Source organism: Nycticebus coucang, chromosome 3 (assembly GCF_027406575.1).
Source record: "Nycticebus coucang isolate mNycCou1 chromosome 3, mNycCou1.pri, whole genome shotgun sequence".
Classification (NCBI taxonomy): Eukaryota; Metazoa; Chordata; class Mammalia; order Primates; family Lorisidae; genus Nycticebus; species Nycticebus coucang.
In genome coordinates this window covers 25,164,828-25,188,446 of record NC_069782.1, presented here as the reverse complement: position 1 = coordinate 25,188,446, position 23,619 = coordinate 25,164,828, and the positions used below count along the sequence as shown (strand labels likewise).

General features: G+C 39.6%; 1 protein-coding gene across 1 annotated transcript in view; it reads left to right on the top strand.

Moving 5' to 3' along the window:
• Positions 1–23,299, top strand: part of CFAP54 (cilia and flagella associated protein 54) — a 339,644-nt gene extending 316,345 nt beyond the window's left edge. Inside the window, exons 69-70 of the mRNA XM_053586325.1 lie at positions 20,540–20,672; positions 22,678–23,299. Of these exons, the coding sequence (XP_053442300.1) occupies positions 20,540–20,672; positions 22,678–22,685 (141 nt within the window). The 3' untranslated portion in view covers positions 22,686–23,299. The remainder of the gene's footprint in view (positions 1–20,539; positions 20,673–22,677) is intronic.
• Positions 23,300–23,619: the final 320 nt, after the last annotated feature.

Here is a 23,619-nt window from a genome sequence, read left to right as displayed (position 1 = left end):
ACAGGTGCCGCCTGAGGATTTTAAATCTTAAAGGGTGGTGCTGGGCTATCTAATTTCAACAGGCTAATTTTATTACATTACCATATGCCTATTGGTTTCTTTCTTTTTATTTATTTATTTATTTCTTATTGTTAAATCATAGCTGTGTACATTAGTGCAATCAAGGGGTACAATGTGCTGGTTTCATATACAATCTGAAATATTCTCATCAAACTATTCAACGTAGCCTTCATGGCATTTTCTTAGTTGTTGTATGTAGACATTTGTATTCTGCATTTAGTAAGTTTCGCCTGTACCCATTCTAAGGTGCACCATAGGTGTGGCCCCACCCATTACCCTCCCTCCACCTTAACCTCCCCCCTCCCTTCCCCTTCCTTGGCCCTTTCCCCATATTCTTGTGCTATAGTTGGGTTATAGCCTTCATGTGAAAGCTTTAAATTAGCTTCATAGTAGGGCTAAGTCCATGGGATACTTTTTCTTCCATTCTTGAAATACTTTGCTAAGAAGAATATGTTCCAGCTCCATCCATGTAAACATGAAAGAGGTAAAGTCTCCATCTTTCTTTAAGGCTGCATAATATTCTATGGTATACATGTACCACAATTTGCTAGTCCATTCGTGGGTTGATGGGCACTTGGGCTTCTTCCATGACTTAGCAATTATGAATTGGGCTGCAATAAACATTCTGGTACAGATGTCTTTGTTATGTTACTGGTTTCTTTTTAACAAAACTTTTCAAATAGTAATAAAAACAGTACTCTCTAAACTGTCATTTACAGCCTTGAACACAAAGTTCCACATATTCTATAGCAGGTATTTACTAAGTATTAAAAAATTAATTCTACTAAAGCAAACTTCTTTTGGGTACGTTGAAAGGTGCGGTTTTTCTCATCTCTCTATTTCTCTCCTTCTCGCTCTCTTTCTTTCCTTCTACCAAGCAAGAGATGTCTGAATGGATTTCGTGGCATCTATAATTACATCTTTCTTTTGTGAGACATTACCATTCCGTCCTCAAGTGAAGAGTGTCCTTTGTATGTAAGTTCATGAGACATCCACTTAATATTCTCACATTCTTTTTGAAGACAATGCCGGATGGCATCAGCTCCACACTGCTTTTAAAACACAGCGCTGACTTTGATTCCATCCACTCACTATTCAGTTCTAACTGTCAAATTTGTCTAAGGGAAAAAGAAAGCCCTTAAGAAAAGGCCAGGCTATTAATGTGCTCTTCAAAATGCTAAGAAAAGGCTAAGCTGTTTATAGCATTTCCAAAATGCTCATCTCAGAGATTTGCGGGCAATAGTGTCAAGGTGAAATATGCTCTCCTTCATCAAGGGACCTGGAGCTTTTGTGTTATCTGTACTCAAAGTACCAGTCTCACTTTTGTTAGACGTGCAATTTGGGGATATAATTCTTGGATGCAATTTAAACTAAGATATCAGCATGAGCCTGATATTCCGCATTGACTATAAAAGTGACGTGAAGAGTGCGCATTCCTTAGTAAACCAAGCCTGTCCTCTTTCTGTATACAGCTGTACTTCAGCCTCAGAGCCACAATTTCCTAAAATTTGGTCACACTGTGTATCTTCAGAGGAGTTGAGTCATTAGCGAATCTGTTCATTCCTTTCTATTTTGCTGAAAACCAAGTCACATGTTTAGTTTCATTTCCTTCGTTCAGTTTACTAATCAGTTCTGCCTTGATAAAGCACTGACCCTTAGCAATGGAATTAGGTTTTCATTTTGTTACTGGACAAAGAGGCCACAGAGAGTCTGGCCTGACTGTCACTGTCAGCCAATGTGCAGAGACAGGGTTAGCTTTGCTTGTCAATGATTCTGGGGACCAGTGAGAATAGGCTCTCAATTCTGTTCTGCCTCAGTTACAATTCTAATGACTTTTATAACGAAATACAAGGAAACAGACCTAGAACATTTTAACTTTATCTGATAGGGAGTAGCACCAAAGTAGTCTTCATTCTAGCAATGCAAAAGATGATTTTCACTTAACAAAGTATCTAAGAGTCCCTGCTGTCTATGTGTGACCACCTCGTCCGAGTCATCCTTACAATCAGGGTGAACCTGAACTAGGTAATCATGGGGCTGTGGGGGGGTGGGGAGGAAGTGAGCTCAGCAGATGACCTGCACTGTGCTGCTCAGCTCAGCTGCTCAGACTCCACTTTGAAGGCTGCTTTTTTGGCTTCAATTCTGGGAGGATATTTTTGCCTCAGACCTGAATCAATTAAAAAAAAAAAAAACCTTTGGAAATTCTCTTCACAAATGTTCTTCACATTTAAATAAAGAAGGCACAGGTGTAAATGTATTCATTTTCCTTGTTTACGTTGGGCATTAGCCATTTGAGATTTTGGCCCGTATTCCACCTGGATGTGGTATTTCCGGCACCAAGGCCATTACGTTCTTTTCTCAGCCACCTGTGGTAGCGTAGTCTGGGGGGAAGAACGCTCAGGACAAGTTTTAGTCCTAGTTTTGCCCTTGTGGGCAAGTCATTATGTGGAAAAAACCTCATGTCACTTAGATTGTCTTGAAGGCCTCAGAAGCAATGGATCTTAGTGAATAAAAAAATGGTTTGAGTCTTGTCTCCGCCACCTATTGGTGCTGTGGCTCTAAGCCAGTCACTTTACCTCTCTGGTCTTCACTTCCTTCCCTGTAAAGGGGTGGAAGCTGCTCCCCACGTCGTGTACACATGATGAAGCAACATCCAACACATTTGGCAGAGTCCCAGCTCAATGCCAGGGGGAAGCATTCAATATATTGTGATTGTCTTTATTTTCCCCAGCCTTAAAATAATGTGAAATGAATCATTTGTTGATATGAACATTAGTAACTTTCTTTATTAGTGACTTTTAACCTATCTACATGTCAGCTCATTTCCAGGTTAAATGACTATCTGATATACTCAGACGTATCCTTGATGTTCTTTTTCGCCTGTCTTTTAAAATTAAACTGTTTGAGATAATTGTAGAGATTCACATGCAGTTATAGGGAATAATACAGGATGCTGTGCACCCTTCACTGAATTTTCCTCAATGGTCATATCTTGCAAAACAACAGGGCAACATCAGAAACAGTCCAGACAGAGAACATTTCAGAGAACGAGGATTTCTCGTTCTGCCCTTCCCTAGCCACACCCTCCTCCGCACCCCAACTCCTCCTTAACCCCTGGAGACCACCCATCTGTCCTCCATTTCTTTAGTTTTGCCATTTTGAGAATGGTACTTAAAAGGATTAATACAGAATGTGAGCTCTTGAGATTGGCCTTTTTTTCATTCAGTATGATTCATGGACAGCCATTAAGGTACTCTCCGGATGAACATGAAAGTGTCTATGAATACTGGCACGTTACTTTGGCAACTGAATTGACATTAGCTCAAAATGCTTGACGCAGTGCCTGCGTGTGGTAGATAGGAAGAGTTCAGGGAAGGTATTCCTCCACCATCTGCCCCCAGCCTTTTTCTTTTTCCTCTTCTCTCCTTCCTACACCTGTTCTATTGCCCTTTTCTTCTGACAAAGTCCAGTTGTTCACGTTAGAAATACTAAAAGGAGTTAAACGAAATAAGGCATGTGAAATTTCTTTGTAAAGTGAGGACTCTATTAGACTTGCTATAAGAAATTGCCAGTGTTGGCAGCCTTGTGAGAATAGTTTGCAGCTGCTGGTGGTGTATTCTGATGTGAATAAAGAAGTCAGCGTGAGCAGGATTTCTTTCCACATTGTGCCCATAAGGTCTGCCCTCCGGTTTGCTACTGCAGTGGGAACTGCTAACTAACAAAGCCTGTCATGCTTTGATTCCAGGCAACAAAGTCCCAGGAACAAAATGCAAACTTCAGTTCAGCTTCTTTATAAAGCTCTTGCTCTAAAAAAAAAAAAAAAAAAAAAAAAGAGCCTTCTCTTCCTCATGGCCAGAAGTTAGGCCCAGTGAGCTCCTTCATAAAAAGCATCAAGAAATGCCAAGTATTGTTAGAACTCCAGGGTTTTCATTTCTGTGTCCCAGGTCAGAAGCCTGCAGATAGACCCCACAGAGCCCTTCAGGAGGGAGGCTGGTTACAGGGTTTCCAGTTACAGCTTCGCTTCCTACACTTTGTTACAGAGATTCAGATCCCTGAGCTTTAAGTGTAGTTAAACCCTCACACTGATGGAATTGTAAAAATGCAATGGGGAAAATATAAGTTTGCCAGAGCACAAGAGTTTTAGGCTGGATAGAGTAGGCCGTGCCATGCTAACAATACAAATGTGTTTCCTTCTCATGCAAAGTCCCATAATGGTTGGGCAATTCTTTTCTGATTTGTAACTATGATGACTGTGCTGCATGATCTCCAAGGAAGCCACTGCAGGAGAAAAGAGGGGCAGGAGATTTCATAGGAGGTTTTCATACAGTGTGATTGTACATTCTGGCTTGCCTGACACAGTCACAAAATTTATACCTGTTGAGTTGGAGTTATGGTTTACAAGTATATGAATTCCCTTTGCTCTGAAAGGTGTCCTAATTTGGACAATAGATTAAGGTTGGTCTCAGCCCCACACACGAGGATGAGAGAAAGAGTATGGTAGAGGAGCAAGTATATAGTTTGGTAAAACCTGATCATTCTGGCACAATAGGCATTTGCAGGAATGCCATTAATTTTTAAAGAGAAAAATCTAGTAACTTTTATCAATACTCTATTGAGCAGATGTGATGTAAATACAATATTTTTATTAACTAAACCATTTCATTTCATGACATATTGTGGTAGGCTAAACAACGGCCTTCTAGAAAAGACAATACTCTAATCCCTGGAACCTGGGATTATATGACACATATGACTTTGCAGATGTGATTAAAGTAAAGGAGATGGGAGATTATCCAGGTGTTCCCTGATGTAATCACAAGTGTCCTTATATGCATAAGGGGGACTCAGAGGGAAACTGAAATTTAACAACAGAAGTAGAGAAGGCCACGTTGGGGTGGGAGCAGAGACTGGAGTGATCAGTTTTGAAAATGAAGAAAGGCACCAGGAGTCAAGAAGTACAGGCAGCCTCTAGAAGCTAAAAAAGGCTAGGAGTAGATTCTCCCCTTAGGACCCCTAGGCAGCACCCTGCTGACCCCTTGATTTTATTAGCTCAATGAAACTGATTTCAGAGTTCTGGTTTCCAGGGCTAAAAGAGAATAAGGTTGTGTTGTCAAAAGCCACAGAGATTGTGGTAAATTTTTTATAGCAGCAATAGGAAACTAGTAAATTCTGAAGCTGAGCCTGTGACTTTAGAATCCTATCTGTAATTAAGGGTAGATGCTGTTATCCTTTTATGCATGTGAGAAACTGAAAACTGGCAACTTTAAGGGGCTTTCCCAAGGCCCTCCACTGGTTAATATCAGAGTCAGGGGTTATGCCCAGGCATGCTGGCTGCTCGGAATACATCTCCAGCCACTCTGAAGCACCGTGTCTCCCCTGGCATGCAGCTGTGCTCTGAACTCCTTTCTGCCACGTCCATCACCACTGGCAAGTCCAAGGCTCTCCTTTATTCAGAGTGAAGGAATTCTCCCTGCTCTGGGCAGTCTCCCCACTCTCACCCGCCTCAGCCTCTCACTCCTTCCAAGGGCTCAGTGGCTCTCTGGCTCTTTGGACACCCCCACTTTTTGGATTAAGCTTTTGGAAATTTTACAGGAAGTCCTAGAGCTTCCATATAGAATTTCTCAAGTAAAGTTAGGATTCAGGTGAAATTATTGAATTTCTTCATATTTAAATTTGTAGGAAGATATTATTTTTTAATCTAATTTCTACTCTTGTTTAATCTCGAGTTCTCCTCACACTCCAGAACAGGGACTATTCCTAAGGGTAATCAAAAAAAGCAATCATTAGAAGTGCTGCTTGAAATGTATTAGGCTTGTTTTACCGTGACCCAGAAAAGAAACCTCTGGAAATCTGGTAAAAGAATTCTTAGTTATTACTTTAAATCTGCCTTCGCTTGTATTGGTTATATACTGTAAAGCATTTTGCCATATTACCATTTTTTAATGTTACTGTAATTAACCACCAAATTAAATATTCATTCCTGTCCTGGCTCCTGCATTAAGCTACTCCCTTCAGGACTGAAAAACCCATCTTCCCAGCTCTGGAAACATTCTGGCTGATAGCTCTCAGCATTCGGCTCTCAGCATTCTCTAGGAATTACTTTTGACTAAAGGACTTGTACCCTTCCTGAAGAGCCTGCATCCAATCAGTAGTTGATATGGGGGCACAAAGACCCAACCCCTCCACCCACCCCATTTCAGAATAACTCTGAAGGACCAGCCCACCTCTCCCTCTGCCTAATCCTGCTTCCTTATCTTTCCCTAGAGATGCTGATCATAAGGACATTCCCTAATCCTAATAAACTTCCTGAAAACTAAGTTCTATGAGAGTCTGCCTCCTGGGAACCTGAACTGCAACAATGACTTAAAAAAGGGAAAAATGAAAATCCCCAACCAACGATGAATACGTAGGAAGTTCCATCAGTCTTTATTTATTGGAATCAGTCAAATCTAAAGGAATGAGGAAACATATTTCCTAGCTTAAAGCTTATTTTCTAATGTAGTAGAAGCAAGATGAAAACTTCACGCACCTGTCACCTACTCGTGATCAATACATTATACAACATGACCCGCAGTTCAATCACATTTTCTGTTGACCTCCATTATAACAGTTCACTTACAAATGAAATAAAACTCTTCAAAACAAAGATTCTAGCATCTATCCAGTCAATAAATGCAGGCTTCCTTTTTCACAGAAACTATTTTCCCACGGTATAGAAATTAGGTCTTAGCAAAGCTTTAAAACCATCCTCTGAGAATAAGATAATGATATAATTAATCACATGTGAGTTCTACATGAGAACTTACCTTCTCGCATCTCTACAGAGAATATGGAGTAGACATTCAATTTTATAACACATTGAATATAAATATTTCTGTTAAATTTTCTGTCCCAGGAAACTTTTCCTTTAGCTTTTCCTTTCAACCCCTGATTATAAGCCCTGATCCACTGGCCCTGAACTTGCATTGAGCCTCTATGCCCAGCACATTTTATTGTGGCATTGTTGGTTATGTAACAAATGCTTCCTGTTCTAATTAGAGCTTTTGACATTTTAAAGGGAATTTTCCCTGTTTGGGACCCTCTCTTAGTTCTTTCTATGTTGAAAATGCTTTCCTGGGGAAAGAGACCAGCTGTTCTTTCTGTACAATAGGATGTCAGATTTCAAAGGTTCTTTTCTCTGGGCCTTGGAGTCTTGAGCAGTCAAAAGAAGCCCGGATATGTATGGACTAAACTTTCACAATTTCCTTAAAGGTTTCTTTTGGTCTTTAAGAACTGCTCTCTCAAATAGTTCTACATAACAGGCATATACTCAAAATGGAGCTAACACTGTCAACTCTTATCCTTTTTTTTTTTTTTTTTTGTAGAGACAGTCTCACTTTATGGCCCTCGGTAGAGTGCCGTGGCCTCACACAGCTCACAGCAACCTCCAACTCCTGGGCTTAGGTGATTCTCTTGCCTCAGCCTCCTGAGTATCTGGGACTACAGGTGCCCGCTGTAACGTCCGGCTATTTTTTTTTGTTGTTGTTGCAGTTTGGCCGGGGCCGGGTTTGAACCCACTACCCTCGGTATAAGGGGCCGGCGCCCTACTCACTGAGCCACTGAAACTTTTAATAAATAGGCCACCAGTCATTTGTGATATTGATTCTTACGTAAGCTAGTATCATGTTATCCTTTCTACTTTGAACTAGAAAAAAATTCAATAAATCATTAACTTCAGAGAAAGGTGATGTATTAAGAAGAGATGAAATACACAGTAGAGAAACCTATACGTGAAAACGCTGGATGAAAACACTGTTTGCTTATTTGAAGCTATTAAATTTTATTTCTCATGGTTCTTGCTCTTTGTGCTTTAAGGTTTTTGAAAGGAGGCAAAGTTAGATTCATCCCTATCAGAAAGCTCGAAATTGTTCAGTATCGTGCTTACTAATTACAAGAATAGAAAACCTAATTGAATAGGGATATTTGGCATCCCCTTTCTGTTGGTCTTTGAAGACTTAGAAGGGAGAGGCCCCGGAGAAGGTGCTCGGTACAAACGCATGGCATTGAGAAACATCAGAGCTACGTGGAAGATAATGTGATTTTCCCTTTTCATTGAGGAAAATTGTTGAAACAAAAGAACACGAGTAATAAAAGTCTTTATTACAACAGAATCTAGCTTTCATGCAGAAACTCACATAAAATAGAGCATTGCCAAATAACTTGTAACTTATGGCTTTCAAAACTTTCCCAAACAAGTTTAAATCCAGACCAGATTTTAATGAATGCCTTCCTTGTGTCCCCAATTGATTAACTTTCTTTCCCTTTTTCTCATTATTTCAGACTTTGATTCTCTCTAGGCGGGCAAGATCATCATCATTTTTTAAACATTGCTCCTTAAAGCATATTCAGTCTGCTACCTGCCACGCTGTTTTCATTCTGTCTCTTTCCAAAAGCCCTTCCCGACGGAGAAGGGAGCAGGATTCCTTAGTAATTTATCCTCAACAATTTGGACTCAAAGCTATTTGCAAAAACAAAAGCAAAAATAAAAACCTTCTCATTCCCTGTGGAAGCCCTAGAACCATCCATAAAATGTCCAGAACTGAAGCTGGAGAAGCACGGGTTTGCAGAGAGCCATTGAGCTCGTGGGAGGAGCAGTAGTCTGGGTCAGGTGGGAGAGGGCAGGTTGCAGGGAGCCTTGGACTTGCCTGGGGTTGACACATATGGTGGGAAGGAGTTCAGAGCATAGTTGGGTGCTGAGGAGAGGCAATGCAGCAGGTGGTTAAGGATGTGTTCTGAGCAGCCAGCTCTCTTGGGTATGGATCCTGACCCTGACGCTAATTAGCTGAGGGCGCCAGGCGTGATGGCTCACGCCTGTAATCCTAGAAGTCTGGGAGGCTGAAGCAGGAGGACTGCTTGAGCTCAGGAGTTCCAGACCAGCCAGAGAAAGTGCAAGACACCATCTCTACTAAAAGTACGGGAAAAAGGTAGCTGGGCATTGTGGTGAGTGCCTGTAATCCCAGCTACTAGAGAGGCTGAGATAAGAGGATCACATGAGGCCAAGAGTTGGAAGTTGCTGTGAGCTATGATGCCACAACACTCTCTACCCAGGGTGACAGAGTGAGACTCTGTCTCAATAAACAAGCAAACACTAACTAGCTGAGGAACCTGGGGCAAATCCCTTAAAATCTTCAGTTCTTATGGGTGTGTTTATTTAGTAAAAAAGTCATGTGGGTTCACTTTAACTGTCCAGGTAAATCAAGATTATACAGAAATAGGTCAAGAAATATTGCTAAAGAAATACTTTACCTTTTAATGCTATTATTTTATTTGAGATCTTACAAATTTTATTTTATTTTTAAAAATCTTGAACTTGGCTGGGTGTCGTGGCTCATGCCTATAATCCTAGCACTCTGGGAGGCTGAGGCAGGTGGATCACCTGAGCTCACAGGTTCAAGACCAGCCTGAGCCGGAGCGAGACCCTGTCTCTAAAAAATAACTGGGAATTGCCTATAGTCTCAGCTACTTGGGAGGCTGAAGCAAAAGGATCACTTGAACTCAAGAGTTTGGGGTTGCTATGAGCTGAGACGCCACGGTACACTACCAAGGGTGACCAGGTGAGACTCTGTCTCAAATAAATAAATACATAAATAAATAAATATCTTGAACTCTCTGGAGAGAAGATGTAATTCTGACTTCTTGAAGCACATTTATTTTCTCTTAACTATTTATTACATTGATGTGCTTTAGCTATGGGATAAATTTAGTATTTTTACCCAACTTAGCATTTTAAAAACTAGCCTTCATGATTTTGATGTAGTGGCTTTTTATTTATTTTAATATTTAATAAGATCTTTGTTTCATAAATTACCTTTACCATGAGAACTGCTATTCTAGAGGAAATCATAAGAGAATATCTTCATGACCTTGGTGGTGGCAAAGATTTCATAAATAGGATCCACTTTAGAAAGTACCAATCATAAAAAAAGGTTGATATATTGGGCTGAACTTTAAGATTCCATTAAGTGGTTAAAATAACAAGTCACAGAGTAGGATAAAATGTTTATATATAACCCAAGAAAGGACTGGTTTCCAGAATATATTAAGAATTCTTATATATCTATATATATCAATGAGAAAAAGACAACTCAGTATTAATTGGACTAAAGACTTGCACTTCAACCAAGTATTATTAGTTTTGTTAGGAAAATGACATTAAAAAATAAAAAGCGGTATGTTGACACATGCATGCAAAACACATCAGAATGACCAAAATTTTAAGCTGAAATTATCAAAGCTTGTGAAGAAATGGAATAATTGTAGCTCGCATACATTGCTAGTAGGGGAATAAAGTAGAAAACTGTTTGGTAAAGTCAGCTTAAAGATGAAAATACACATGCGCAATGGCCCAGCAAATTCTACTTTTATATCTGTGCCTAACAGGATCGTGTACCTATGCGCATGAACAATATGCTTATTCACAATACCAAAATTTTGAAGTAACTTAAATGGCTATCAACTGCAAAAGTAAGGGAATTGTGATACATCCATATAGTGAAAGCTGTGCCTCCATAGGAATGAACAGACCATTGTTACATTCAAAACATGGACGCATGTCAAGAATATAATATTGAGCAAAAAAGCCAGACATAAAAGAGTTCATATTGCACATGGTGCGATTCTATTTATATACAGTAAAAACAAAAAATATATATAATATATACACGTGTATGTACGTGTATAGCTATGTGCATGTGTGTGTATATACACATACATGTGTATACACCTTACTGGTAACTAGGAGGGATCACTGGGGAGACTCCTCAAGTACTGATTATGGTCCATTTCTTGATCTGAGTGATGGTTCCATGAATATTCTCATTTTGAAAAAAATATATACGTTCAAGTTGCATATTAGTGATTTATCCACTTTTTCTACCTATACAGTATAATTTAATCATAAGCTTACATAATAAATTATGTTCAGCAATAGGAAAATATAGAATCCTACATTTCAGCATGATAGAAATAGCTGGAATTTGAAGTATTTGACTTGTCTGTCCAAGGGTTTAAAATGCCTAGGGTGTCTTGAAAGGTAGAAGTAATAACCTAAGGTTGGGTCTTGACATTTTAGGATAATTTGTGCTCTCCTGAGGACAAGGAGGATTAATAACTCCTGGTGACAACTGCTTTTATTTTATCTTTCAGATCTGAAGCTTTCACTCGTGGCCTCTATAAATAAACTAAGCAATTAATCTTCATGCTTTGACAAATGGCCACTTGTTTTTGGAGGTTCAGAGACAAGGGTCAGAGGCCAAGATGCTCTATTTGTATCTGGTGTATAAATTATGCCACGACGATAACTCTAATGTTAAGTAAAAACTAACTTGGCCACTCTGTTTTCATAAGCCCTTCCTAACTTTAACAAAGGAAGAAGTTCACAATATGAGAGGTGTAACATAAAAGAAAATACAGATATTTTAATACTAATTATTATTTCTTCATATAGTGATTGAAAATCATCTGCTTGGCTTGGCACCCATAGCACAGTGGTTACGGTGCCAGCCACATACACAGAGGCTGGCAGGCTTGAACCCGGCCCAGGCCAGCTAAACAACAATGACAACTGCAACAACAACAACAACAACAACAAAATAGCTGGGCATTGTGGTGGGTGCTTGTAGTCCCAGCTACTTGGGAGGCTGCAGCAAGAGAATCGCTTAAGCCCAAGAGTTTGAGGTTGCTGTGAGCTGTGACGCCACAGCACTCTATTGAGAGCGACATACTGAGACTCTGTCTCAAAAAAAAAAAAAAGAAAGAAAGAAAAGAAAAGAAAATTGTCTGCTACAGGGCATTAAAATGGATACGAGTTAATTCATCGCCATAAAATAGGAAGTTTAAGGCAGTTAAATAACAATGAGATACAAACAAAATAATTATGGTAAACATGTATATTTTCAGCATATTAATAAACCAGTTAATCTTAGCTGTCCAAAATGTTTCCCTTTGCTTTCTGAATAAAAAGTAGTAATTAAATAGCAAAGTAACAACAATAATTTGTAACCTTCCATAATATGTTACCTAGGGTATAGAGAAACCCTCACTTATTGCTGGTTGAAATATAATTGCCACAATCTATTTGGAAAGTAATTCTACCAATAAATGTTAAAATGTCAAAGGTAAACCATCTTTTGACTAAATAAAATAACTTTAGGGAATCATTAGTACAGAAATTAAAAGCACTTGTACCCAAGGATATGGATAAATAAATAAATATATATATATATATATATATCTGGAAACAGGTACAAAATCTGAGAAACAACCTCTATGATGAATAATTCAATAAATCAGGATAAAGCCAGCCCATGAACTGTTATGTGGCTGTTAAATAGGATGTGTTCAATCAATACTGGTGATAATATGTAGCCTTTATTGAGCAATTATTGTGTGTTAGGCACTAAGTGTTTTATGTATGTAAACTTATTGAATCCTTGTAACAACAAGGTGATATAGGAGCTATTATTGTCTCTATTTTATAGATGAAGAAATTAAAGTTCAGGCAGATCCAATCTTTCTCCTGGCCACACAGCTGGCATGTGGTGAGGTCTGACTGCGGAGCGCGTGCTCTTAACCTCCAGGTGGCTATTCTGCCTCCCTGAATTCTTTAAGGAGGGATTTCTCTTTTTTTTTTTTTTTTTACTTTTTTTTTTTATTGTTGGGGATTCATTGAGGGTACCATAAGACAGTTACACTGATTGCAATTGTTAGGTAAAGTCCCTCTTGCAATCATGTCTTACCCCCATAAAGTGTGACACACACTAAGGCCCCACCCCCTTCCCTCCATCACTCTTTCTGCTCCCCCCCCATAATCTTAATTGTCATTAATTGTCCTCATATCAAGATTGAGTACATAGGATTCATGCTTCTCCATTCTTGTGATGCTTTACTAAGAATAATGTCTTCCACTTCCATCCAGATTAATACGAAGGATGTAAAGTCTCCATTATTTTAATGGCTGAATAGTATTCCATGGTATACATATACCACAGCTTGTTAATCCATTCCCGGGTTGGTGGGCATTTAGGCTGTTTCCACATTTTGGCGATTGTAAATTGAGCTGCAATAAACAGTCTAGTACAAGTGTCCTTATGATAAAAGAATTTTTTTCCTTCTGGGTAGATGCCCAGGAATGGGATTGCAGGATCAAATGGGAGGTCTAGCTTGAGTGCTTTGAGGTTTCTCCATACTTCCTTCCAAAAAGGTTGTACTAGTTTGCAGTCCCCCCAGCAGTGTAAAAGTGTTCCCTTCTCTCCACATCCATGCCAGCATCTGAAGCTTTGAGATTTTGTGATGTGGGCCATTCTCACTGGGGTTAGATGATATCTAGGGTTGTTTTGATTTGCATTTCTCTAATATATAGAGATGATGAACATTTTTTCATGTGTTTGTTAGCCATTCGTCTGTCATCTTTAGAGAAAGTTCTATTCATGTCTCTTGCCCATTGATATATGGGATTGTTGGCTTTTTTCATGTGGATTAATTTGAGTTCTCTATAGATCCTAGTTATCAAGCTTTTGTCTGATTGAAAATATGCAAATATCCTTTCCCATTGTGTAGGTTGTCTCTTTGCTTTGGTTATTGTCTCCTTAGCTGTACAGAAGCTTTTCAGTTTAATGAAGTCCCATTTGTTTATTTTTGTTGTTGTTGCAATTGCCATGGCAGTCTTCTTCATGAAGACTTCCCCCAGGCCAGTATCTTCCAGTGTTTTTCCTATGCTTTCTTTGAGGATTTTTATTGTTTCATACCTTAAATTTAAGTCCTTTATCCATCTTGAATCAATTTTTGTGAGTGGGGAAAGGTGTGGCTCCAGTTTCAGTCTTTTACATGTAGACATCCAGTTCTCCCAACACCATTTATTGAATAGGGAGTCTTTCCCCCAAGGTAAGTTCTTGTTTGGTTTATCGAAGATTAGGTGGTTGTAAGATGTTAGTTTCATTTCTTGGTTTTTAATTCGATTCCAAGTGTCTATGTCTCTGTTTTTGTGCCAGTACCATGCTGTCTTGACCACTATGGCTTTGTAGTACAGACTAAAATCTGGTATGCTGATGCCCCCAGCTTTATTTTTATTACTAAGAACTGCCTTAGCTATACGGGGTTTTTTCTGGTTCCATACAAAACGCAGAATCATTTTTTCCAAGTCTTGAAAGTACGATGTAGGTACTTTGATAGGAATGGCATTGAATAGGTAGATTGCTTTGGGAAGTATAGACATTTTAACAATGTTGATTCTTCCCATCCATGAGCATGGTATGTTCTTCCATTTGTTAATATCCTCTGCTATTTCCTTTCTGAGGATTTCATAGTTTTCTTTATAGAGGTCCTCCACCTCCTTCGTTAGGTATATTCCTAGTTATTTCATTTTCTTTGAAACTATGGTGAAGGGAGTTGTGTCCTTAATTAGCTTCTCATCTTGACTGTTATTGGCGTATACAAAGGCTACTGACTTGTGGACATTGATTTTATATCCTGAAACATTACTGTATTTTTTGATGACTTCTAGGAGTCTTGTGGTTGAGTCTTTGGGGTTCTCTAAGTATAAGATCATGTCGTCAGCAAAGAGGGAGAGTTTGACCTCCTCTGCTCCCATTTGGATTCCCTTTATTTCCTTATCTTGCCTAATTGTATTGGCTAGAACTTCCAGCACTATGTTGAATAGTAAAGGTGACAGAGGACAACCTTGTCTGGTTCCAGTTCTAAGAGGAAAAGCTTTCAGTTTTACTCCATTCAGTAAAATATTGGCTGTGGGTTTGTCATAGATAGCTTCAATCAGTTTTAGAAATGTGCCACCTATGCCTATACTCTTCAGCGTTCTAATTAGAAAAGGATGCTGGATTTTATCAAATGCTTTTTCTGCATCTATTGAGAGGATCATGTGATCTTTATTTTTACCTCTGTTAATATGGTGGATAACGTTTATGGACTTGCGTATGTTAAACCAGCCTTGCATCCCTGGGATGAAGCCTACTTGATCATGATGAATGACTTTTTTGATGATAAGCTGTAATGTATTGGCTAGGATTTTGTTGAGAATTTTTGCGTCTATGTTCATGAGTGAGATTGGTCTGAAATTCTCCTTTTTGTTTGGGTCTTTTCCTGGTTTTGGTATCAGGGTGATGTTTGCTTCATAGAATGTGTTGGGGAAGATTCCTTCTTCCTCAGTTTTTTGGAATAATTTCTGCAGTACAGGAATAAGCTCTTCCTTGAAGGTTTGATAGAATTCTGGAGTGAAGCCATCTGGACCAGGGCATTTTTTAGTTGGAAGCTTTTTTATTGTTTCCTTGATCTCAGTGCTTGAAATTGGTCTGTTCAGGAGGTCTATTTCTTCCTGGCTAAGTCTAGGGAGAGGGTGTGATTCCAAATATTGATCCATTTCCTTCACATTGTCAAATTTCTGGGCATAGAGTTTCTGGTAGTATTCAGAGATGATCTCTTGTATCTCTGTGGGATCAGTTGTTATTTCCCCTTTATCGTTTCTGATTGAAGTTACCAGAGATTTTATTTTTCTATTTCTAGTTAGTCTGGCCAATGGTTTATCTATTTTATTTTATTTTTTTTTCAAAAAACCAACTCCTTGTTTCATTAATTTTCTGAATGATTCTTTTGTTTTCAATTTCATTGATCTCTGATTTGATTTTGGATATTTCTTTTCTTCTACTGGGTTTAGGCTTAGATTGTTCTTCTTTTTCCAATTCCATAAGATCTCTTGTGAGATTGTTGATGCACTCTCTTTCTGTTTTTCGAATGTAGGCATCTAAAGCGATGAATTTTCCTCTCAAAACTGCTTTTGCAGTATCCCACAGGTTTTGGTAGCTTGTGTGTTCATTGTTGTTATGCTCAAGGAAGTTAATGATTTCCTGTTTTATTTCTTCCCACACCCATCTGTTATTCAACAGAAGATTGTTTAATTTCCATGCCTTTGGGTGGGTCGAGCATTTTTGTTAGAGTTGAGTTCCACCTTTAGTGCCTTATGGTCTGAAAAGATACAAGGTAAAATTTCAATTCTTTTGATTCTGTTGATATTTGTTTTGTGTCCCAGGATATGATCAATTTTGGAGAATGTTCCATGGGGTGATGAGAAGAATGTATATTCTTTATCTTTGGGGTGGAGTGTTCTATATGCGTCTATCAAGCACAGTTGTTCTAGGGTCTCATTTAAATCTCTTATATCTTTGTTTAATTTCTGTTTAGAGGATCTGTCCAGTTCTGTAAGAGGAGTGTTAAAGTCCTCTGTTATTATGGTATTATTAGATATCATATTGCTCAGACTGAGTAAGGTCTGCTTCAAGAATCTGGGAGCATTTAAATTGATGCATAAATATTTAGAATTGAAATGTCTTCTTGTTGTAGTTTTCCCTTGACCAATATAAAGTGACCATCTTTGTCTTTTTTGACTTTGGTTGCTTTAAATCCACATGTATCTGAAAATAAGATTGCAACTCCTCTTTTCTTCTGAATTCCATTTGCCTGAAAAATTGTCTTCCAACCCTTGACTCGGAGCTTTAATTTGTCTTTTGAAGCCAGGTGTGTTTCTTGCAGACAGCAAATGGATGGCTTGTGTTTTTTAATCCAGTCAGCCAATCTATGTCTCTTCAGTGGGGAATTCAAGGCATTAACATTTATTGAGATAATTGATAAGTGTGGTAGTATTCTGTTCGTCTTATTTGGTGAGAGTCCATTGCTTAGTTTTATCTTTTGCGTCAGTGTGGAGGTTAGGTTCTGTCCTTTGATTTCTGAGTTATTACTCTGTTGCTGATCCATTGTGGTGGTCAGTGTGCAGAACAGGTTGAAGTATTTCCTGTAGAGCTGGTCTTGTTGTGGCGAATTTCCTCAATGTTTGTATATCCGTAAATGATTTGATTTCTCCATCAATTTTGAAGCTTAGCTTAGCAGGGTACAGAATTATAGGCTGAAAATTGTTCTGTTTAAGTAGATTAAAGGTAGATGACCATTGTCTTCTTGCTTGGAAAGTTTCATTAGAGAAGTCTGCGGTCACTCTGATGGATTTGCCCCTGTAGGTCAACTGGCGCTTACTCCTGGCAGCTTGCAGAATCTTTTCTTTTGTCTTGACTTTGGACAGGTTCATCACAATGTGTCTTGGAGAAGCTCGGTTAGAGTTGAGGCGACCTGGGGTCCGATAGCCCTCTGAAAGCAGTGTGTCAGAATCTTTGGTGATGTTTGGGAAATTTTCTTTTATAATATTCTCTAGTATGGCTTCCATTCCTCTGGGGCATTCTTCTACCCCTTCTGGAATTCCTATAACTCGTATGTTGGAACGCTTCATAAAGTCCCATAATTCTGACAGTGAACGTTCTGCTTTCTCTCTCTTCTTTTCTGCCTCTTTTACTGTCTGAGTTATCTCAAGAACTTTGTCTTCTACCTCTGAAATTCTTTCTTCTGCATAGTCTAACCTGTTGCTGATACTTTCCATTGCATCTTTAAGTTCCCTGATTGACTGTTTCAGTTCCTTCAGGTCTGCTATATCCTTTTTATATTCTTCATATCATTCATCTCTTATTTGATTCTGTTTTTGGATTTCCTTTTGGTTATTTTCCACTTTATTAGCAATTTCCTTCATTGTTTCCATCATTTCTTTCATTGTTTTCAACATGTGTATTCTAAATTCCCTTTCTGTCATTCCTAACATTTCTTTACAGGTGGAATCATCTGCAGTAGCTACTTCATGGTCCCTTGGCGGGGTTGTTCTGGACTGGTTCTTCATGTTGCCTGGAGTTTTCTGCTGATTCTTCCTCATGAGTGATTTATTTTATCTGTGTCCTTGCCCTAATTTTCCTTTCACTTCCTCTTGCTCTTTAAGTTCTCGTGCCTGTGGACTAAGGGTTACAGGACCAGAAGGGTGAGAAGGTTGAAGAGCAAAAAAGGGATGAAATAAAGGAGGACCGAGTGATAAGAAAAAAAAGAAAGATAGAGAAAGGAGAGGGGGTGGGTATAAGGAATATTGACAAAAAGAAGAGAGGCACAGAAAGGGGGAGACAGGGCAATATAGGTGTCCAGTAGGGTACTTTGACACAACCTTAAAAAACCCCACCTTCTGGGGGTGCCCAGTTGGGTGGTTCCCTTGAGGTCAGCAGCTCTTTGCTAACCTGATCAGACACCGTACCCCACCTCCACCAAGTAGAGAGGAAAGACAAAAATGCTATAAATCAAACCAAAACAAGCAAACAGAAAACTTTACGGGTGTAAAATTGGGTGAAAAACCAAATGATAGCGGTAGAAACACTAGCATAAATGAAGTTCTAGTTATTAAAAAAGGCAGCAATGGGAAATTATAATTAAACTAGAAAAATTGAGAAAGAAAAAGGGATCTGTGTGGAAAAGATTGAAATTAAAAAACAAAAGAACATCAACAACATCAAAATAAAAAAAAAAAAACAACCAAACAAAAAAAAAGAAAAAAGTACACAACCAAAAACATAGCAGTTTGTATATGTTATTGAATATTGTCTGGGCAACACGTGGTCTTCTGGGGTATGAGATGTTAATCACAGTTCTGATACGACTGGAGGCTGCTGATTTCTCAAACCCCAGCAGGTAGACACCCTAAATCTCTCTTCAGCCCACTTAAAAGGCACTTTGAACTTGTAAACTTTCTGAGCAGAAGCTTTCCCAGCTTTCTCACTGGAATCACTGCTGAAGTGGCTATCCACTTACCCAGTGTGCCAAAACCGGTCTCACTCTGCCCCTGAGGGTTAGGGCTGCAAGGCGGCTCAGACCCCACCCTTAGGCTACTTGGTTGCTGGGTTACCAGCTCCCACCCGTTTCTAGCTCTGCGACCCTGAGGGCGGAGCTTGCCGGGGCAGATCACTGACAATGGTTCCATGTGACCCACCGCCAAACACTATTAGCTCCGTCTGGCTCAGCGGCTCAGACTGGGGCCCTAGACAACTCCCGCTCAGGCCCTCCCCAAGGCAGTTCAACTCAGTGCCAAGTCCAAGGACACCAAAACAGTTCACAGGTAAGGCCTTTCTGGTTTGCAGTCTTGCTGCTACTGAACTTACAGTTGTGGGTGGGTTTAGAGCGATTGAACACACGCGACCGCTTGGCGGTTTTCCACTGTTTTAGTCCTCCTCTTGGGGTCCAGAAGTCTCTCGCTGACTCCCTGTATCCTCATAGGAGTGATGATAGGCAGATCCCACCAGCCAGAGATGCCTGGAGTCCTATCTCCCCAGAGTCACGGTGCCCAGATGCAAGGAAGCTGTTACTCGGCCGCCATCTTGCTCCGCCTCCGCTGGGATTTCTCTTAATAACAGAAACTTGATGATTCCATTTTTTAAAAAAGGAAAAAAAAAAAAAAACATAACCAACTGTAACCAAAAAAAAAAAAAAGTAACCAAAGAGAATACTTCCCAATCTGTAAACATTGATTGCATCAGGATAAATCAAAAAAGGAGAATATTGTAAATTTTTATTTATTCCTCTCTTTTTTGTTTGAAGTTATAGAAAGCACTTGGATTGTTTGTCATTTTTTTTTTTAGTCAAGTAAAGTGAATAAAAGTTAACAAAACCAGCCTCCAAATGTGATATTCACATTTGGGTTCAGTATCTTTCTGGAAAATAAAGGGCATGAATGGTTAATTTAACAAATAGACAAGAAATTAATAAAAACTTGTCCTCTATTTTTTTTTTTTTTGGCAGTTTTTGGCCGGGGCTGGGTTTGAACCTGCCACCTCCGGCATATGGGGCCGGCCCCCTACTCCTTTGAGAGTCACGGCCGCTCTATTTTTTTTTTAACCAGGATTCAGACCCACAAGACTCTAATTCACTGTGGTCCTTCTATTTGGCTTTTGCTCATTCATCTTAAAATGCATTTATCTTGATTGGCATGAAGTGGGTCCCCAGTAAACATTTGTTTTTTTTTCCTTCATTTTTTTTTTCTCTCCTCCCTGCCTTTCCCCCCCAATCAAATAAAGAATGCTCTGACTGCAAAAAGCAATCTTTATTTTCCATTTTTCATTTTGCTCAGAGCGACTCTGGCTGTACTAGCTCTTGCTCGTGGCAACCTGGTGCCTCTTTCAGATGGAGTGATTTCCAAACATAATTTGCTGTTGCTTCCCCAGTCACTGTGGCATGAGTGTGTGCTCAAAATGAGGGAGGAGGGGTGTTTTGCCAACTGGCCAATCTGTTATAAAGGAAAGCATTTCATTAGAGCAAGGCCGAAAAAGTCCCACACTTGCAACGATGTGTAATGAGTCCCTATTTTTAGAAGCATTTTCTCTTTTATAGACTAATCTATCAATCTTAAGAGGACGTAGAATGATACACTTGTGGGACATTTCAGCAGTGCAGAGATACGGAACTCCGTGCCTTACTAAAGCATAGAAGTTAACTATCTTTCGTATGAAATTTGCATTTGAGTATTTTGAGAACTTAGTCAACAGTTTAAAACGATGCGTTTCATGAACACTTTTTTACTTTTTCTCAGGTCCCATTTGACATCTCGCTTCCATCTTTATTCAATCTCGAGAGACTCTTTGACCTTGCTAATGGCTGTATTGTATCAGGAGGAAGCCTTTTCAACTGGGTGGTGTCCCTTATTCCCGAATCTCCTTTATCCGGTAACCCTAGAAAGGATTTAATTGTTGTTGTTTCTCTTGGTTTGAAATAAGTTTCTGGTACTGTCCTCTTATAATGGCCAAAATAAGACTGTTTTTACACAAGCTAAAATTTTTTAAAAAACTATAATTTCGAGGACTGTTTTAGATTGTATTTGAATTAAATGACAATGCTATTGTTTATTAAAGCTGTCTTACAGAACTCCTCATAGAAATGAGTTTGCCCACAGTGCAGTTGTTCCCGGGATTATAGTAGTTTATTTGTATTTAGGTTGTCTTTAGATAGGTCCTTGCAGTAAGATTGAATTAAACTGGTGGTTCTCAACTGGGAGGGATTTTGCCCTTAGGTGACAGTTGAGGATGCTGGAGACAGTTTGAGTTGTTATAGCTGGTGGAGAGCACTAGTGGGTAGAGGCCAGGGGTCTTGTTAAACATGCTACAATGAACAGGGCAGCTCCCCTCAACCGGGAACACTCTAGCTCAAAATGTCCATGGGCCAGTGTTGAGAAACCCTGGATTAAACCTTAACATGTGGCAAGTTCACCAGGTGTGTTGGCTCACACCTGTAATTCTAGCACTCTGGGAGGCGGAGGTGGGTGGATTATCTGAGCTCAGGAGTTAGAGACCAGCCTGAGCAAGAGCAAGACTCTGTCTCTAAAAAAGTAGCCGGGTATCGTGGCAGGCTCCTGTAGTCTCAGCTACTTGGGAGGAGATAAGAGAATCACTTAAGCCCAAGAGTATGAGGTTGCTTTGAGCTACAATGCCATGGCACAATGCCGTGGCACTCTACCAAGGGCAACAAAGTGAGACTCTGTCTCGAAAAACAAAACAAAATGTGGCAAGTTCAACTTTGGAATTTTTTTATATGGCTTGGGAAGAAATCTGTAGCAAACTATGACTTCTGTATTTTATGCTTCCTAGAGGCCACGGTGCTTAGAATTTTAGAGCACTGTCTCTGGAATTATATACATCTGGGTTTGGATAGTAACTTCACCACTTGCTAGCTTTGCTACTTCAGGGAATCAACTTTTTAAGCTTTTATTTCCTCATTTGTAGAATGGGGGTATAGTTGACCACTTCCCCACTTTACCCAACCTCTCAAGTGGACTCAATCATAGACAGGACCAGACATGCACCACACATACATCTCAGTGCAGTAGGCCTCATTCCTTATGTTGACCGGTTTGTTAGAGTACCCTGGGAGGTCATCTTACAGAGGCTCTACTGTACTAATATTTATCTCATAGGATCTCTGTGTCTATTAAGCAAGTTGAAGTAATAAGGTGCTTTGCACAATGCCTGATACAGTAATAGAGTTCTAGGAGTGTCATTTCCCCTCCAAACTGGAAGAGGACATTGAATTTCCCAGTCGTTTGTCCAGTATCTAACAATGCCACCCATGAGTGCTTCCTAAGTGCTGCTCCAGGAATGGATATTCACGGCAAAGAATGGTGATGATGATAATAATAATAACATAAACGTGTTTTTCTGTAGCTAAATTGGTTTAATGTATTACCCTTTATTCCGGGATTATGGGTTTCCTCCTTCCTACTGGTGTTAAACAGGCCTTTACTTTTACGAAGCAACAGTAGTAGCAGGGGATAACTGGCGTTTTTAAAATAGTCTCGGTTGATAATAAAAGGGAAGAAAAACAGCCCTTACATGGTTCCTAACTTTTAAAATGTAGACGTCTGTGAAGTTCCAAAGTCTGAGAAAAACCAAACAGGAATTACCCTAGAATACTGCATACAGGAAAGGAGTCTTTAGCAAAACATTTATGGATAAGAATAGTTTTGGTATTTGAAAATTTGTTAAAAAAAATTTCTAGAAGGGAGGACGCTATGAAAGAACAGAGGCATAAAAATGAAAATACGTAGGGCATGTGTGCCAAGGGCCTGCCCCCCTCCCTGACTGGAGTATGCGCAGTAGGAACGGAAAATCAACTGTAAGAATGGACTAGAATGAAGAGTCTGGGCTTAAATCAGCAGATGATATGGTACCTTTACAGGTGACTGAGGAGAAGAGTGACAAGTTCCTGCCACTGACAGTAGACATTTAATAAATATTGGGTGACTGAAAGGAATGAATGGAACAAATGACAGCCGGGCCTCCAGGGAAGATGCGCACGCGGAATATAATGGAAGAGAAACAAACAAAAGGCTAGAGGCCTGAAAGGAAGCCGTGTTGTAATGAACGAGAAAGAGCAAAAAACAGCCTTGCCCGATGACTGTGCCCTCACGTGAAATAAAGTTTAGTTCAAACAGAACAGCCATTTGTGTGGTGGCGGCTGACTCCGTTGTAAGTGAAGGCTTCCAGGAGTTTTGGCCTGGGATTGGAGTTTAAAAATGTCTTTGCTGGGTGGGAGAACACTTCGAAGGATTTATGTTTTTCAATGTTTGATGTTCTACTTATTGTGCAAAGTTTGGCCATGGAGGCCAGAACGGAGCACCAAATGACCTATACATTTAATACAGGTGTGTTTCAACCTAATGTTAAATTTCCCATGAATGTGTATTCCCATCTTCTATTCTTGGTTGCTATTAAGTTTTTGTTAATTGGATGCTTTTTGTTTTTCTCTGTTTTAAATATTAGTGAATATAAATGCATGTACTGTTTTTATAGAACCCTAGTGCAAGGCCTGGAACGCAGTGGAGGTCTGTAATATTTGTTAATGGATGGATAGATATAACCAGACAGATGGATGGACAGATATAACCCAGGCACGATGGCACTATGGAGTTCTGAGAGAGAGAGTCAGGGCATTGCCCATCCTCCACCACCCTCACCCCTACCACTGTAGCTCACCCTTTCGAGTGCATTTGCCCTGTCAGAAACCGTGTTAGTAAGTGCATCCCAGGCATTATTTTTCTCTGTCTTCCAAGAGTTATGACCACAATGCACATGGTATTAATGACCCCAAATTACAGATGAGGAAACAGAAGCAGAAGAC